The following is a 16005-nucleotide window of genomic DNA, read 5'->3' as shown; positions in this document are numbered from 1 at the left end:
TCTTTTTTTGCGGGGTGTCGTGCTGCTGTTTGTACATCTCCCGGTACGAGAAGGTTTCTCAGCCGCAAAGCCCCGTCTCATTACTGAGCCCTGCACCCTGAACCCCCCTTACTCCCTTCGCCGCAGGCTGATCGAGCGCTGCCTAACGAGCCTTTCCTCATCAGCGACGAGCCTGCTCGCAAGCTCCGTGCTGACGAGGCACACGAGGTGTGTTTGAGTTCCTCCAGCGCGGAGGAACGAACGAGCCCAGGGCAAAGTGCGGGGCAGCTGATTCAGCCCCCGGACTCTGAAGCAAGAGGGCAAAAGAGTGACGTGGCAGCACGCTGGCGAGGGCTCTGGGAGGAAGGGGGAAGGTGGAGCGGCCGCACTGGGGCTCTGCTCGGTACCGTGGGAGTTTCGAAGTGAGTGCCCGGTTCTGGACCGCAGAGCCAGGTCTCTCCCGGGCTGGCGGGGAGGTAGACACCCATGTTTTGGGCAGAGAGGAGGAGGTCAGGGGAGCACTGGGCTCCCAGCCGGGTGCAGAGACCCCAAAACTCTGCTCCCTGCTCGGTTCAACGCATTGTTAAAGGCAGGGATGAAGCGTCGGCTTTCATCTGCCCCGCTCAGTCTCTCGCCCTCTCGCCGTGCGTCCTCTTGGCGCTTTTCAGTACTTAAGGCTTCCAGAATGAATTGGAAAAAAACCACCAAAATCACGTTCCTGAGCTTTCCAAGCCTCTTCTGGAGTGGTTTTATCGGTCCCCAGTTCCCCAGAGCCGTTTCTCAAGGCAGAGGCCAGCACAGACCCTTGCAGGGAGACAGGCGTGTCGGCTGCCCGCTCCCCAGCCCTCCGCTCCCCGGCCCCCTGCTCGGCTCGGGTTCTTTAAGGGCGCTGCCGGCTCGCGACAGCGGGGCCGAAGTCCGCGGGCTCCAGTGGCCAGGCCGGGGATGCAGCTCCCCGCCGTGCCGGGCGCACTCGTCCCTTCCCTCCTCGCCGTCCCCGTGGCCTTTGGCGTCAACGGCGCGACCGCCCTGGCAGAGTGAGTGGGGGTCCGCGACAGAGCTCTGGGGCCGGGATGCTGCGGTCCAGCTTGGGCCAGGGCGCTGGGTCCTGTCCTCCGCTGGTCTTGGGTGCTGGGTCCAGTCTGGGACCAGAGGGAGCATCCAGGACAAGGCTCTGCCCGAGGATGGTGGGAGCCCTCCCAGCTGGGATGGGCCACTGGGGCTGGTCTGGAACTGGGGAGCGGGGAGCGGTGTCCAGGGCAGGGTGTTGGGTCTGTCCTGGGACTGGGGTCCAGCCTGGGGTGGGGGGCTCAATCCGGGGGCTCGGTCCAGCGGCTCCCACCCGGGCTGAGCCCGCGGAAAGGCTGCTGCGGGCTGGGAGTTTGCCGATGTGGTTCATGGCTGCCTTTATGACTTTAAATCCCGTTATCGGTGACCAGACGCGCAGCGGGGTTGCTCGGACTCATTGCACAATGCGGAGCGTAACGGGGCTCGCCGACAGCCCCGATCCCCTGGGAATCGGGGTGCTCAGCACCTCCCTGGTTTGTGAGCATCCTCTCCAGCCCCCCGCCCCCCGGGGCCAGAGGGACTGGACCCCCGGCACTGGGTGTCCCCTTCGGACACGGCCGTGCCTCCCAGGGCACTGGGGACCCCTCCCAGCCCCACGTCCCCCTCCCAGAGCCACCCCCCCTGGCCACCCTGTCCCAGCATGGCCGATGCCACCCCTCCACGCTGCCCTCGTCATCGCCGCCATCACGCAGCCTGATAACGACCCCGCTTTCGGTTCTGCGACACCCCTTCCCCGTGCCCCGGCGTTCCGGCTGCTCGGCACGGCCATGGCCATCCCCCTCACCTCGGGGACTCGGTGCCAGCCGGGCTCAGCTCCCTGGGAGCCGGCCAGAGCCCCGACGCGTCCCGGCTGCTTTATTGCTCGTTTGGATGAACCCACGCTGTGGGTACTTTTATTTCCAGCCTCACGCCCAGGGACCTGCCGGCTGTGGGCTTTCCCTTTGTATTCACAGAATCACAGAGTCACAGCATGGTCGGGGTTGGCAGGGCCCTCTGTGAGTCCCCCAGCCCAACCCCCTGCCCAAGCAGGGTCACCCAGAGCAGGCTGCACAGCACCGCGGCCAGGCAGGTCTGGAATATCTCCAGAGAAGGAGACTCCACAGCCCCTCTGGGCAGCCTGGGCCAGGGCTCCGTCACCCTCAGAGGGAAGAAGTTCTTCCTCGGGTTCAGCTGGAGCTTCCTCTGCTTCAGTTTGTGCCCGGTGCCCCTTGTCCTGTCACTGGGCACTACTATTCCTCCATCGCTTTACCGCACTTTCTATCCTTTCATTGCTCCTAGGCCCCATCACCCTCCTTCTCTCATTCATTATACGTTCCTTTTCATAGCTAATTTCTGCTTTCCCTTTACCGGCCAAACTTCTCTTCATCGCAGAGCTGGGGCTCTCCTGGCCACCTGACAAACTCTACTTAAAGCTCTCCCCGCTGTCATTCCCATCTTTTCGGTCTCCTCCTGCTCTTCCAGCCCACGCGGCACCGCTCTGTCGCAGCCCAGAGCTCCGGGATCCGTCGCCGTGAAACCCGCGGCCCTTCCGCACGCTGCGGCCCCGGGTGAAAACCGGCTGGAGCCGCGGGGAGCACCAGCCCCCCCAACCTGCAGCCCCTAACGCCATTCTGCCCCGGCCCGGGCGCTGCAGGGGGTGCGGAGGGGGTACGTCCCTCGGTTTCTTAATTAGTCCCTGCTACGGGACGAGCGGTGGCGGGGTGAGCCGGGTGCCCGGAGCGCGGCACTCCGAGGTGCTGGTGTCTGCATGGGGCGGCCCCGCTGCCGGCGTGTCCCGAGCCCCGTCACACGCACCGTCACGGCTTACGGCGACCGGAGGAGCCCGGTGTTGTGCCGCTCCGCCGCGGCATCCGTGTTCGGATTTTGAATTAATCATTCTGTGGGAGTAATTAGTTGTGTAGTAATTAATTATGCACCAGTAAGAACACACTTAGGCGGTGACACTTCAATTATTTGATTGTTTTGAGGTGTTTTTTTTCCAGAGTATCTGTGTTGGGTTCGGATGCTCAGTGCACGCGGTGAGGACACGTTCAGCCTTGCTCAGCACTGCCGAGCCCGTCCCGTCCGCGAGCGCAGGGTCCTGCGCTCCCCAACCATTGTCCCTGTCCCCATCCCTGTCCCTGGAAGGGACAATTCCACCTGCACGAGGCAGACACGAGCGGGGTGCTGTCGCAGCCTCCCGTCAATGAGCGCTGAGCTGTCCTGAGCCGGGGGGCCGGGACAGGGGGATGGCTGACCTTTCGCCCGTCCGCACGTCGGCCGTGCTGGGGCTGGGAGCTGGGGCTGGGAGCTGGGCGTTTCTGCAGTTTCTCGCTCTGCGGAGAGGGACCTGGGTGTCCTGGTGGACGACAGGTTAACCATGAGCCAGCAGCGTGCCCTGGGTGCCAAGAAGGCCGATGGGATCCTGGGGTGCATTAGGAGGAGTGTGGCCAGCAGGACGAGGGAGGTTCCCCTCCCCCTCTGCTCTGCCCTGGTGAGGCCCCATCTGCAGTCCTGTGTCCAGTGCTGGGCTCCCCAGTTCAAGAAAGATGAGGAGCTACTGGAGAGAGCCCAGCGGAGGGCTACGAGGATGAGGAGGGGACTGGAGCATCTCTGCTATGAGGAGAGGCTGAGGGAGCTGGGCTTGTTCAGCCTGGAGAAGAGAAGGCTGCGAGGGGACCTAATATATGCTTACAAATATCTGCAGGGTGGGGGTCAGGAGGATGGGGCCAGACTCTTTGCAGTGGTGCCCAGCGACAGGACAAGGGGCAACGGGCAGAAACTGAAGCAGAGGAAGCTCCAGCTGAACCCGAGGAAGAACTTCTTCCCTCTGAGGGTGACGGAGCCCTGGCCCAGGCTGCCCAGGGAGGCTGTGGAGTCTCCTTCTCTGGAGATATTCCAGACCCGCCTGGACAAGGTCCTCTACTGCCTGCTGTAGGTGACCCTGCTTTGGCAGGAGGATTGAACTAGATGACCCACAGAGGTCCCTTCCAACTCCGAACATTCTGTGATTCTGAGAAGCCATCACCACCAGTGTCTGCGCAGCCAGACACCCACAGCTTTACCTGGTGGTTTTCTCTGGTGACAGGGTTAAAAATACCGTCACCTTCTCTGTGTCTCCTAGCAGAAGCATTGGCCAGACGAGAGCTGTCGCTCTCCCAGCGAATGCAAGGAGGGGGTGCAGAAGCTTGGGACAGATTTCCCCCCAACTTCCTCCCTCTCCTAGGACATGTTTTCAGTGTCTGTCCCCTCGTTACCAATTTGCTTTATAATCGGTTTCCCCGCTCTCTCGTAACAGCGGCCCATCGCCACGGCCGGGAGATGGAGAGGGCTGGTCCAGCTGGGGACCAGGAGCCTGGGCGATGCAGCCCCTTCCCCCTCCACGCCAGGGGGGTCAGACCCAGCCTTCCTCCGGGCTTTGCCTCCCTGGGGTGATTTCGGAGCCTGGAGAGAGCAAGTCCTATAAGGAATGGCTGAAGGACCTGGGGGTGTTTATTCTGGAGAAGCGGAGGCTGAGGGGGGACCTTGTTGCTCTCTACAACTGCCTGAAAGGAGGCTGTAGTGAGGTGGGGGTTGGTCTCTTCTCCCTGTTGACTACCGGTAGAATGAGAGGCAATGGCCTCAAGTTGCATCAGGGGAGGTTTAGGTTGGATATTAGGGCAAATTTCTTTACTGATGGAGTGGTCAGACATTGGAACAGGCTGCCCAGGGCAGTGGTGGAGTCACCATCCCTGGAGGTGTTTAAAAAACGTGTAGATGTGGCACTTGAGGACATGGTTTAGTAGGCAAGGCAGAGTTGGGTTGATGGTTGGACTTGATCATCTTAGAGGTCTTCTTTTCCAACCTATGATTCTATGATTTCCCCTCCGAAGGACGGGCAGCACCCTGTACCGCCGTGGGACCCGACCCGTGCTGGGGTGCAGGCTCCGATCCATCCCCTGCCTTGGTGGAGACTTCTCAAAATTGGGAGAGGGGGTTGAGGGGGGGGGGCAAAGGGTGTTTCACTGGGACTGGGGGAAACAGGGCTTCATCCCCTGGGTGCGTGAACCCATCCCCATGCCCTGCAGCAGCCCGCTGGCGCTGATGCTGACGGCGGTGCTGGTGCTCATCGTCCTCTTCTCCATCGTCTTCTTCGTAAGCGGAGTGAGCCACTTCCAGGACCCCCTTTTCTGCGGTGAGTCCCCCCCCACCCTGAGGTGTGGGGACTGATCCCGAGGCAGGGAGCGGAGCGCTGAGATGCGGGGAGAGCCCTGGGACCCGCTCGGAGCTGGCCGCTCTCCCGCAGTGTTTGTCGTGTTCTCCTTCATCTCCGCCGTTGACTTGATCATCTCGCTGGAGGAGGATGGCTACATCTCTGGCTTCGCAGAGGTCTTCGTCAGAGAGGTACCACCTCACCCCATCTCACCCCACCGCGGGCTCCTGCACGCCCCGGCAGTGCAGCGAGCAGCCCCCCGCACCCAGCTCAAGCGTGGATGCTGCTCCTGCACCCGGAGATGCTCCTGCCGCAGCGGGACCGTGCATGGAGCAGCCCCGGCTCCCGCGGTGTCCCGTGGGGAGGGGGTGTGGGAAGGTGTTTTCCCCCACCCCACATGACCCACTGTCTTCTGAACGGGCAGGGCGAGCCCTACCTGCGCACGGCACACGGCATCATGATCTGCTACTGGGACGGCGTCGTGCACTACGGGCTCTACCTCGCCATGATCGTGGCCATCGGCCGGAGGTGAGCGGGGAGGGCGAGGGGCAGGCAAGGCGGTTCCGCAGAATCACAGAATCACAGAATGGTCGGGGTTGGAAGGGACCTCTGTGGGTCATCTAGTCCAACCTCCTGCCGAAGCAGGGCCACCTACAGTAGGCTGTAGAGGACCTTGTCCAGGCGGGTCTGGAATATCTCCAGAGAAGGAGACTCCACAGCCTCCCTGGGCAGCCTGGGCCAGGGCTCCGTCAGCCTCAGAGGGAAGAAGTTCTTCCTCGTGTTCAGACGGAACTTCCTCTGCTTCAGTTTGTGCCCAAACTCCATGTGGCATCGTCATGGTCTGGGAGCTCAGAGGGGCTCGCAGGGGTTGGAGGATCCCGAGTTTTGAGGGATGGGGAGCTCTGAGCCCGGCAGAGGGGTCCGATCCTGACATCTCCGCAGAAAGAGCTACAGGAACCTGGGTCTCTTCTGGCTGGGCTCGCTGATGATGAGCATCGTCGTCTTCCTCCTTGGGAACCTGATAGGTACGGGGGTGCGGAGCGGGGCTGGGCTCCACATCCAGCCCTTCCTCATCCCTCCAGGCTGCCTCCATCCCTCTGTCTGCCCACGGGTTTGCTCCCGGGCTCCCGCTCCGTGGGCAGAGAGGAAGGTGCTGAGCTGGGGGTGAGCGGCACTGTTGACACTGGGCACCCAGCGCTCTGCCGTGCCTATCCCGTCCTCTCCTTCCCCAGGGAAATACAGCTCCGACCTCAGCCCTGCCTTCCTGCTCAACCTGCCCTACGTCCTCATCCCCGCCTGGGCTGGGGCGAGGCTCTTCCAGCAGCCCAAGGCGCTGCCGTGCTTCAGCCCCGAGAAGGTGAGCGGGGGGCCGGAGCGGGGAGGGGGCTCTGCTCCAGGACCCGTCAGCCTTACCCCCCTCCCGGGGCCAGACCACAGGGCGACGAGCCAAAAATGCAGGAAAAAATGCAGGAAAATGCGGGAAAATGCAAGAAAATGCAGGGAAATGCAGGGAAGTGCAGGAAAATGCAGGGAAAATGCATGAAAATTCAAGAAAATGCAGGAAAGTGCAGGAAAATGCAGGCAAATACAGGAAAATGCATGAGAATGCAGGGAAATGCAGGAGAAAATGCAGGAAAATGCAGGAAAATGCAGGGAAAAATGCAGGAAAATGCAGTAAAATGCAGGAAAAATGCAGGGGGAAATGCAGGGAAATGCAGGAAAAATGCAGGGAAATGCAGGAGAATGCAGGGAAATACAGGAAAATGCAGGAAAGTGCAGGAAAGTGCAGAAAAGTGCAAGAAAGTGCAGGAAAGTGCAGGAAAATGCAGGAAAATGCAGGGAAATGCAGGAAAATGCGAGAAAATGCAGGGAAATGCAGGAAAATGCAGGAAAACGCAGCGTTTCCCCCTCTCCCAGGTTGCAGAGGAGCAGCGCAAACGCCTGTACCAGCGGCCCCAGGACGCGGGGCTGGTCCTGCTCCTGCTCCTCGCCGCCACGTTCACCTTCTTCAGGGGGATGGTGAGCGCCGGGTCCCTGCACCGGGGGGGCTGTGGGGTTCTGGGGGGCCCCTGGGGGTCCCGGAGTGGGTGCATCTGCCCCGTGCCCACCTCCCCTCCGCTCCCTGCGTCCCCAGGTGGTTTTGGACTGTCCCGCCGATTCGTGCTTCGAGTACATCTACCAGCACGAGCCGTACCTGCGCGATCCCGTCGCCTACCCCAAAGTGCAGGTGAGTAGGGGCGAGGGGGGGACTGGAGCTTCCCCCTTGTGCCACCAGGGATGGGGTGACCCTCTCCGTGTCCCCCCCCCCAGATGCTGATCTACATGTTCTACGTCCTCCCATTCTTCTGCCTCTGCGTCTACGGGCTGGTGCTGCCCGGCTGCTCCTGGCTGCCCGACTGGAGCCTGGTGTGTGCCGGCGCGGTCGCGCAGGTGAGGGCTGCCCTGTCACGGGGGGACACGGTGGGACCCCAGGGGTCAGTACTGGGCCCAGCCTTGTTTAACTTCTTCATCAACGACCTGGATGAAGAGTTAGAGTGTACCCTCAGCAAGTTTGCTGATGACACCAAACTGGGAGGAGTGCTGGACACACCAGCAGGCTGTGCTGCCATCCAGCGTGACCTGGCCAGGCTGGAGAGTTGGGCAGAGAGGAACCTGATGAGGTTCAACCAGGGCAAGGGCAGGGTCCTGCACCTGGGGAGGAACAACCCCATGCACCAGTACAGGCTTGGGGCGGCCCTGCTGGAGAGCAGCTCTGCGGAGAGGGACCTGGGTGTGCTGGGGGACGACAAGGTGACCATGAGCCAGCAGCGTGCCCTGGCTGCCAAGAAGGCCGATGGGATCCTGGGGTGCATTAGGAGGAGTGTGGGCAGCAGGGCGAGGGAGGTTCTCCTTCCCCTCTGCTCTGCCCTGGTGAGGCCTCATCTGCAGCGCTGTGTCCAGTGCTGGGCTCCCCAGTTCAAGAAAGACGAGGAGCTACTGGAGAGAGCCCAGCGGAGGGCTATGAGGATGAGGAGGGGACTGGAGCATCTCTGCTATGAGGAGAGGCTGAGGGAGCTGGGCTTGTTCAGCCTGGAGAAGAGAAGGCTGAGAGGGGACCTAATATATGCTTACAAATATCTGCAGGGTGGGGGTCAGGAGGATGGGGCCAGACTCTGTTCAGTGGTGCCCAGCGACAGGACAAGGGGCAACGGGCACAAACTGAAGCAGAGGAAGCTCCAGCTGAACCTGAGGAAGAACTTCTTCCCTCTGAGGGTGATGGAGCCCTGGCCTAGGCTGCCCAGGGAGGCTGTGGAGTCTCCTTCTCTGGAGATATTCCAGCCCCGCCTGGCCGCGGTGCTGTGCAGCTGCTCTGGGTGACCCTGCTTGGGCAGGGGGTTGGGCTGGGTGACCCACAGAGGGCCCTTCCAACCCCCACCATGCTGTGACTCTGTGACCCCTGGGCTGGGTTTCGGTCCCAGCCAAGAGCAAGCAAGCCGGGGGGGGGCCGGGGCTGAGCCTGGGGGGGGGACAAATCCGCACTCGTGGCTGCATGTGGAGCAGCTCCCGCCGCCGCTGCCCGCTAATTATTTCGGCCTCGGTGGATCTTCGCGGCGCTGGGGATGAGTTTGACAGAAATAGGCTGGGGCGAGCCTGCAGGTCTATAGATAGGACGCGCTGGGTGCGCTCCTGCGGAACACCCTTTGGTGGGTGTTTGGGGGACCCCCGCCCCCCGCGCCACCCCCTGCCCTATTTCCCCAGGCTCAGTTCTCCCACCTGGGCTCCTCGCTGCATGCCCGCACGCCCTTCCCCTACCAGACCCCCGAAGACGTCTGGTGGAGCTTCCTCCTCACCAACCTCCTCTACGCGCTGGGCCCCCAGCTCCTGGCCTTCCGCTGCCTGCGCTGCCCTGCCTTCTTCCTGCCCGCCGCTCCGGCCAGCCTGGCCACGGGCAAGAAGCACCAGTGACCCGTCCTGCCCGGCCCGGGGGGCTCCTGCCCGGCCCACCGCTCCCCAAGCAGCTCGAGGTGGGACCTGGCTGGCAGAGGTGTCCCCAAGGATGCTTCTGTTCCTTCTCCGTGTCCCCTGATGCTGGGGGGACCCCGGGGTGCTCCGCAGGGACATCGCTGCTACCGCAGCCCAGGCTCGGGGGGTCTCGCTGGTGGGGGGCTGTGGGAGCCGGGCTCCCCTCCTGGCAGGTCACCAGGGGCCGTGGGGGCCCTGTCCCACCCTGGTGCTCCTGGCCACGCTGGAGGGATGTGGGAGTGGTGACTGTGCCAGGGAAACACTGTTTACAAAATAAAGGAGTGAGGGTATGGCTTCGGACCCCCGCCCCCGTGCTCCAGCCGGGGATGTCACCCCCGTGCCAGCCTCCAGGGCTCCGCACCGGCCCCCCACGACCTCCACTGGGTCCCACGCTCTGCCGGGGGCTGGGAGGAGCTGCCAGACCCCGGCCCGTGGGGTGTGGGGGGCTGCGGGGGTCTCCCACTGCCTGCGCTGCTCTGGCTGCAGCTCAGCCTCGGGCGGGGGGGGGGGGGGGCGGGGACCCCCTGCGTGAGGCCGCGGTGCCCACGGGTGGGCAGGGGTGTGCGGGCGTGTGGGGGGGGGGGGAGCACATGGGTGGGTGGGTGCATACGGGTGGGTGGGTGCATACGAGGGGGGGTGTGCACACGGGTGGGGGTGCACACGGGTGGGGGGGGTGCACACGGGTGGGGATGCCGGCAGTGGCTCGGGGCTGCCCTTGTGGGGGCCGGGGGGGGATTTACCCTGCAAAACTCCTCCTCTACCCCGCGGGTTTCCCGCCCGCAGCTCGGACCGGGGATACCGGGGGTACCGGGGGCCGGGGGTGCTGGGGGTACCGGGAGTACCGGGAGTACTGGGGGTACAGGGGGTGTCGGAGTACCGGGTTGCCGGGGGTACCGGGGGCCGGGGTTACTGGGAGTACTGGAGGCCGGGGGTACAGGGGCTGTCGGGGGTACCAGGAGTACCAGGGGTACTGGGGTACCGGGGTGCTGGGGGTGCCAGGGGTGCCGGGAGCTGAGGGGACGGGGAGTACGGGGAGTACCGGGGGTGCCGGGGATACGAGGGATACCGGAGGTACCGGGGGTGCCGGGGGCCGGGGGTGCCGGGGATACCGGGAGTACCAGGGGTACCGGGGGTGCCGGGGATATCGGGGGTACCGGGGGTGCCCGGTACCGGGGTCGGGCGGGCCCGTGACCTTGGCGAGCCTTCGGCCCTGCGCAGCGCCGGGAGCCGGGGCAGGGCCGGGCCGAGCTCCCGGTGCCGCCCCCTGCGCGGAGCCGCACCGGCAGCACCGGCAGCACCGGCGGCACCGGCGGCACCAGGGGGGTCCTGCGGCTGGGCCCCTCCCGCCGAGACACGGTGAGTGCGGGACGCTGCGGCGGCTCCGCTCGCTGCGGTGCGGGGAGCCGGGACGGGACCCTCGGTACCGGCAGCTCGGGCGAGGGCTGCTCCCGGCGGGGGGGGGGGGGGGGGAAGGGTAGGGGGGAGGAACGGGGGGGGGCGCGGCCCGGCCGGTATCCTCCGGTGCCCCCCCTACCCCGCGCTGCGCTCCCGCTCCCGGGCACCGGAGTCCCGCAGCCCCGGGGCTGCCGCCGCAGTGTCCCGCACTGCAACACCGCACCGGCAGCGGGGCCGCCGGCGGGCGGGGGGCTGGGGACTGCCCCGCTCCCCCTGGTCCCCACCGGGCACCGAGACCCCCGGGTGGGGGCTGCCCCGCTCCCCCTGCCCCCGACCGGGCACCGGGACCCCCGGGTTGGGGGCTGCCCCGCTCCCCCTGCCCCCGACCGGGCACTGGGACCCCCGGAGTGGGGGCTGCCCCGCTCCCCCTGCCCCACAGCCAAGCCCTGGCTCCCCTTCCCCAGCCCCACGGCGGGGCTCATTCCCACTGGGGGGGGGGGGGGGGGGGGGGGCACACACCCAGGCTGCCTGGGCTGGGATCGGGGGCACCTCTGAGGACTTGGGGCTGGGGGGAGCACAGCCCCCCGGGGTGCTGGGGGTCCTGATACACGTTTCCCCCCAGCTGTGGGAGGGGGAGCAGGTGGCGGGGGGCTCCGGGGGGCTCCGGCAGCTGCAGCCCCCTCCCTCGCCAGCAGTTGGGTGTCCAGATGTGCCATAAATAACTGCCGCCATCCGGCCCAGCGCGGCTGCCATCAAATATTCATCCCGGCCGTAACTGAGCCGGTGAAGCCGAGTTCAGCGCAGGCTGGGGGCTCGGGGGTCCCCACGGCCGGCGGATGCTTGGTGGGAGGGGGGTGATGAGGGATCCAGCGCTGCCGATCGCCTCCCATCTGCTTGGAGGTTGAGGTGGGAGACTGGGTGGGGGGCTTCCCCGTGAGAGGTGGTGGTGGGTGATGGCATCTCCTTCCCCCGGCCGTCACACCTCTCCCGTGGGGTGTGGGTTGGGGGCCGGCATCGCTGCCGGGGGGGCTGCCGAGGCCGGGGGTCGGGCAGAGCTTGGGTTTGCTCACCAGTGGGTGCTCAGGGGCTCTGCTCCCCCCCCCCAGATGCGTCCCCGAGGCCCCTGGGCCGCCGGCCCGGCAGCTCTGCTGCTCCTCGCCAGCATCCTCACCTCCAGCGTACTGCCCAGCACCCGGGGACGGAAGAAGGTGGTCCACGTCATGGGTGAGTGGGGACGGGGGTCCGCAGTGGGGAGCTGGGCTGGCCCCCCGCCACGGGACGGGGACAGCCGTCCTGCAGCCGTCAGGCCGTTGGGTTTAGCGCTCGTTAGAGCACGATCAGGGTCTCTGGGACATCCCTCGTGTGGGTGCCCAGGAGCTGCCCAAACCACCTCGGGGTTTGCAAAGCCCCCACATGAGGGAAATTCACCCCAAATGAGGGAAATTGCCCCCAAAGGTGGGAAATCGCCCCCAAATGAGGGAAATTCTCCCCAAAGGTGGTCCCCCGCCGCCTGTCCCACGCCCTCAGGCCACCTTGTCCCCGCCATGGGTCCTGCCTGTGTGCCAGCACTGCCGGGGATGAAGGCAGGGGCAAGCTTGGGGACAGGGACTCCCCTGAGCTCGGTGTCCCTCGCAGAGGGTGACAGCGGGGCCGTGGTTGTGCAAACGGCCCCGGGGAAGGTGGTGACGCACCGGGGCGGCACCATCATCCTGCCCTGCCGGTACCACTACGACGTGTCCGCCCACGACCCGGCCGAGATCCGCCTCAAGTGGACCAAGGTGACGGAGCCGATGGCCTTCGTGGACGTGTTTGTGGCGCTGGGGAAGGCGCGGCGGGCGTTCGGCACCTACCGTGGCCGCACGGCTCTGCAGGAGGACGGCTTCGGCGACGCCTCGCTCATCATCCGCAACGTCACCCTGCAAGACTACGGCCGCTACGAGTGCGAGGTCACCAACGAGCTCGAGGATGACACCGGCATGGTCAAGCTGGACCTCGAAGGTAGCGGCGTGGCTGTGCCGGGGAGGAGGGACAGGGACAGGGACAGGGAGGAGGACCCCGCGTCTCCCCGTACCCGGTACGGGATGGCCAGGACACAGTTCCCGGTGCCACGTCCCCGAGCTGGGCTTGCTCCTGCGTTACGGCCGGTTGTTTTTCCCGGCGTGTGCCGTGGTTTATTGCCTCCGTTATTGGCTTTTATTGTTGCTCCAGGTTTACGGGCTGGCAGCTAATAAACGCCGGAGACAGATAGCGGCACAGGCTCGTAAAGCACCGGGGGGGGGGGGGGTGCTGGGATGTGGCGGCAGCGTTGGTGCCGTGCGTGGCTCTGAGGACCGGCTGCTGCGGCTGGGGGCACCAGGGAAGGGGGAAACCCCTTTTTGGGGGGCTCAGGAGGCTCAGCTGTGCTGCTCCAGCCGGTGCAGGCTCGTGCCGGGGACACCCGGGGCTTGGCTTTACCCCACGTGGGTACCGCTGGTGTCCCCAGGTCCCGGAGCAGCAGCTCCTGGAGCCCGAGGGTGCCAGGTCACAGGGTTGGGGGGGCTTTGGGGGTACTGAGGAAAGCCTGGAGCCCCCCCACTCCCCAAGCAGACGGCAGCTCGCCTTCGCTGGGCTGTGCAGCCGGCTCTCGCGGCCTCAGCAGCCCCCGTTCCCCACCACCTCCTGGTGCCTCGCGCTGATGACGCCGTTCGTTGGGTGCGGCTGCAAAATAAGGTGGGGGACCCCCCCCCCCCCAGACCCCAGCCCTCCTCTCCATCCCCCCCCCCCAGGCGTGATCTTCCCCTACCACCCGCGCCTGGGTCGCTACACGCTGAACTTCCACGAGGCGCAGCAGGCGTGCCTGGAGCAGGACGGCATCCTGGCCTCGCACGACCAGTTGCACCAGGCCTGGCTGGAGGGCATGGACTGGTGCAACGCCGGGTGGCTGGAGGACGGCTCGGTGCAGTACCCCATCTCCCGGCCGCGCGAGGAGTGCGGCCGCAAGGACACCCCGGTGGGGGTACGCAACTACGGCTATCGGCACAAGGACAGCGAGCACTACGATGCCTTCTGCTTCACCTCCAACCTCAACGGTAACGATGAGGGGATGAGGGATCTGTTGGGGGGGGGGGGTTCCCGTGATGGTCCATGCTTAGCCCTGGGTGAGAGCGGGACGCGGCCGCGTGTGCCTTCCCTGGGCTCCTGAGAGGGGATTTGGTGCTGGGGACCCCCAGCCAGGATCAAGCCCCATCACCCTTGGGGTTGAGCCACCCACTTTTAGCCAGACCCATCTTCCCCCAGGCAGGAGCAGGGGACCGAGGGGACTGCAGCAGCCGTCGGCCCAGGTGATGGATGAGGCCAGGGCCATGCAAGACGGATGGGAGCCGGGAGGGCTCCCGGGCTGTGTAAATTCCTCGCGGCTGGCAGGGCTGTGCGGGGGGGCTCTGCTGATGTTTATTTAATGGTGGCAGGCAGGATAAATAGTGAGTGTAATCGCCACGAGGAGCCATCGCCGGCCAAAGCCGCGCAGCCCCCATAAATCTGCCCGTGCCATGGCGGTGGGTCCCCAGAGCCCACCCAGCCGCTCGCCTCCTCCAGCCCTTCCCCCCCCCCCCAAGAAACGTGTTGGGGAGGGGGGGTCCGCAGGGCTTGTACCGCTCAGCCCCATCCCTGCCCCATCCCACCCACGGGTGCTGGTGCCGTGGCGGATGCGGGATGCTGCAGCTGGGTCCCCAACCCTGACAGCCCCCGCTTTATGTGTGTGTCCCCCCCCAAGGTAAAGTCTACTTCTTGAAGACGTACCGCAAGCTGAGCTACGCCGAGGCGGTGCAGGCCTGCAAGAACAACGGGGCGGCTGTGGCCAAGGTGGGCCAGCTCTATGCCGCCTGGAAAATCCAGCTGCTGGACCGCTGCGAGGCCGGCTGGCTGGAGGATGGCAGCATCCGCTACCCCATCGTCAATCCCCGGGCCCGCTGCGGCGGCCGCGAGCCCGGCGTCCGCAACCTCGGCTTCCCGGACAAGAAGTACAAGCTTTTTGGGGTTTATTGCTTCAAAAAAGCCGTCGAGGCTGCTCCGGAGAAGGAGCTGGGTGGGGGGCACCCCAATCATGTCTGAGATTCAGCCTCACCGGGAGGATCCCCAGATTTAAGTTGGGGACCCCCCCCACCCTGCTGCAATGCGCTGGGCTCCCCGGCATCGCTGCCTCCTGGGACGGGGCTGCGCGGGGAGCTGCGGGCAGCCCCTGTGTTGGACTGGGAGAGGGGCCCACGCGATGCCGCTGCGGCTGCTGCGCCACAGGCTGCAGATGAAGCCTGGTGACGCTTGGGGAAACTGAGGCAGCGGGAGGGGAGCGGCGTCAGGAGCCCACACTCAGATCCGGGGCCGGCTCCCTAGCTCATTGCAGTTCTTGCTTCTCGATCAGCGTTATTGCATGTGCTAAAGGCCCGTCCGGAGCAAACACAGGCTTGAGCCCCCCAATATCCTCATCCTCATGCCTGGGGTCCCCAGCTCTGTGGTGTCCCTGGGGCCACGCAGCACTGAACCCCCCCCGGGAGATGCTGCGGGCAGCCAGCATCGTGGGACGGGCAGGGCTCTGCCCTGCCACCCCCCCATCCCCAAAATCCCACGTTGGCACTGGGCAAGGACCAGAGGCGCTGGGCTTGGCTTCATGCAATGTGGGCAGCCATGGTGGGGTACACGCAGCCCCCCCAGACCCCCCTCGCCGCTGGCCACCCTGCGGGGCTGCTGGGCGAGCCGAATGCCGCCGGCGGCGAGCCCGGAGCTGGGGCAGCTCCTTCGCGCTTGGCTTCGTGCAGCAGCGGCCGGTGCCGTCCCTGCGCCTGCCGGCCGAGCACCGGCACCCGGCTTGGCGCAGCCCTGGCGCGCAGGAGCTGGGCGTAGATGAAATAAAAGCTTCGACCGCTTTTGAGAGCTGAGCCGGGGGCTCTCGTGTCTCCTTCGCTGGTGCCACCCTCGAGGGGCATCTCGGGTGCAAGGGGACCCTGGGCTGACCCCCCCCCCAGCTCTTCCCTTCACCCCCTGCTCGCAGCCCTGGGGTCCCCGCTGTGCCCTCCCTCGCAGCTGGAGCTGGGCACGTTGGGAGGACCCCAGCTGCAGCACCCAGCAGCATCCCCTTGGATTTACCGGGACCAGATCCAAGGGAGCAGCATCAGCAGAGCCGCCTCGGGCCGTCGTGATGCTGGCAGCAACCAGGAGCCATCACGGGGATGGCAGGGTCCGGGTGAGGACCCTGGGGGGGGTCAGAGGGGGCTCGGGGGCTTCTGAGCGCAGCTGAGCACGGTCCCTCCATCCCTGCGCTGACTTCCAGCGCCGATGACAAAAAAGAGCTGCTGGGAGCTGACACCCACGGCTGCCACCACCCCGAGAGGGAAAAGTGGGGAGCATGGGTGCCGGCT

At 65.6% G+C, this 16005-nt stretch overlaps 2 protein-coding genes across 3 annotated transcripts; both read left to right on the top strand.

Moving 5' to 3' along the window:
- The first annotated feature begins 898 nt into the window (after positions 1–898).
- TM6SF2 (transmembrane 6 superfamily member 2) lies at positions 899–9247 on the top strand. Of its 2 annotated transcripts, none has more exons than XM_075444188.1 (10): positions 899–1016; positions 5097–5200; positions 5312–5409; positions 5643–5746; positions 6161–6243; positions 6451–6575; positions 7136–7237; positions 7353–7445; positions 7529–7648; positions 8957–9247. In XM_075444188.1, exons 1-10 carry the CDS (start codon positions 925–927, stop codon positions 9161–9163), a joined length of 1128 nt encoding a protein of 375 aa, XP_075300303.1. In that variant the 5' UTR covers positions 899–924; the 3' UTR covers positions 9164–9247. The 2 variants fall into 2 exon arrangements, with proteins under 2 accessions (XP_075300303.1, XP_075300302.1); XM_075444187.1 differs by having other exon boundaries at positions 5094–5200.
- Positions 9248–10463: 1216 nt separating this feature from the next.
- HAPLN4 (hyaluronan and proteoglycan link protein 4) lies at positions 10464–15525 on the top strand. The gene is made up of 5 exons (XM_075444189.1): positions 10464–10576; positions 11722–11839; positions 12251–12613; positions 13381–13683; positions 14367–15525. Exons 2-5 carry the CDS (start codon positions 11722–11724, stop codon positions 14702–14704), a joined length of 1122 nt encoding a protein of 373 aa, XP_075300304.1. The 5' UTR covers positions 10464–10576; the 3' UTR covers positions 14705–15525.
- Positions 15526–16005: the final 480 nt, after the last annotated feature.

This window comes from Opisthocomus hoazin, chromosome 27 (genome assembly GCF_030867145.1).
Source record: "Opisthocomus hoazin isolate bOpiHoa1 chromosome 27, bOpiHoa1.hap1, whole genome shotgun sequence".
NCBI classification, from domain to species: domain Eukaryota; kingdom Metazoa; phylum Chordata; class Aves; order Opisthocomiformes; family Opisthocomidae; genus Opisthocomus; species Opisthocomus hoazin.
The sequence above is the reverse complement of the archived record's forward strand: the minus strand, read 5'-3'. Positions and strand labels throughout refer to the sequence as shown.

Excerpts from the sequence above, each read along its gene's own strand:
- TM6SF2 (XM_075444187.1), top strand. The coding sequence starts at position 925 with ATGCAGCTCCCCGCCGTGCCGGGCGCACTCGTCCCTTCCCTCCTCGCC. Across the intron at positions 1,017-5,093 it reads GGCGCGACCGCCCTGGCAGA|CAGCCCGCTGGCGCTGATGC; the intron begins GTGAGTGGGGGT and ends CATGCCCTGCAG. Across the intron at positions 5,747-6,160 it reads ATCGTGGCCATCGGCCGGAG|AAAGAGCTACAGGAACCTGG; the intron begins GTGAGCGGGGAG and ends ACATCTCCGCAG.
- HAPLN4 (XM_075444189.1), top strand. The coding sequence starts at position 11,722 with ATGCGTCCCCGAGGCCCCTGGGCCGCCGGCCCGGCAGCTCTGCTGCTC. Across the intron at positions 11,840-12,250 it reads GAAGGTGGTCCACGTCATGG|AGGGTGACAGCGGGGCCGTG; the intron begins GTGAGTGGGGAC and ends TGTCCCTCGCAG. Across the intron at positions 12,614-13,380 it reads GGTCAAGCTGGACCTCGAAG|GCGTGATCTTCCCCTACCAC; the intron begins GTAGCGGCGTGG and ends CCCCCCCCCCAG.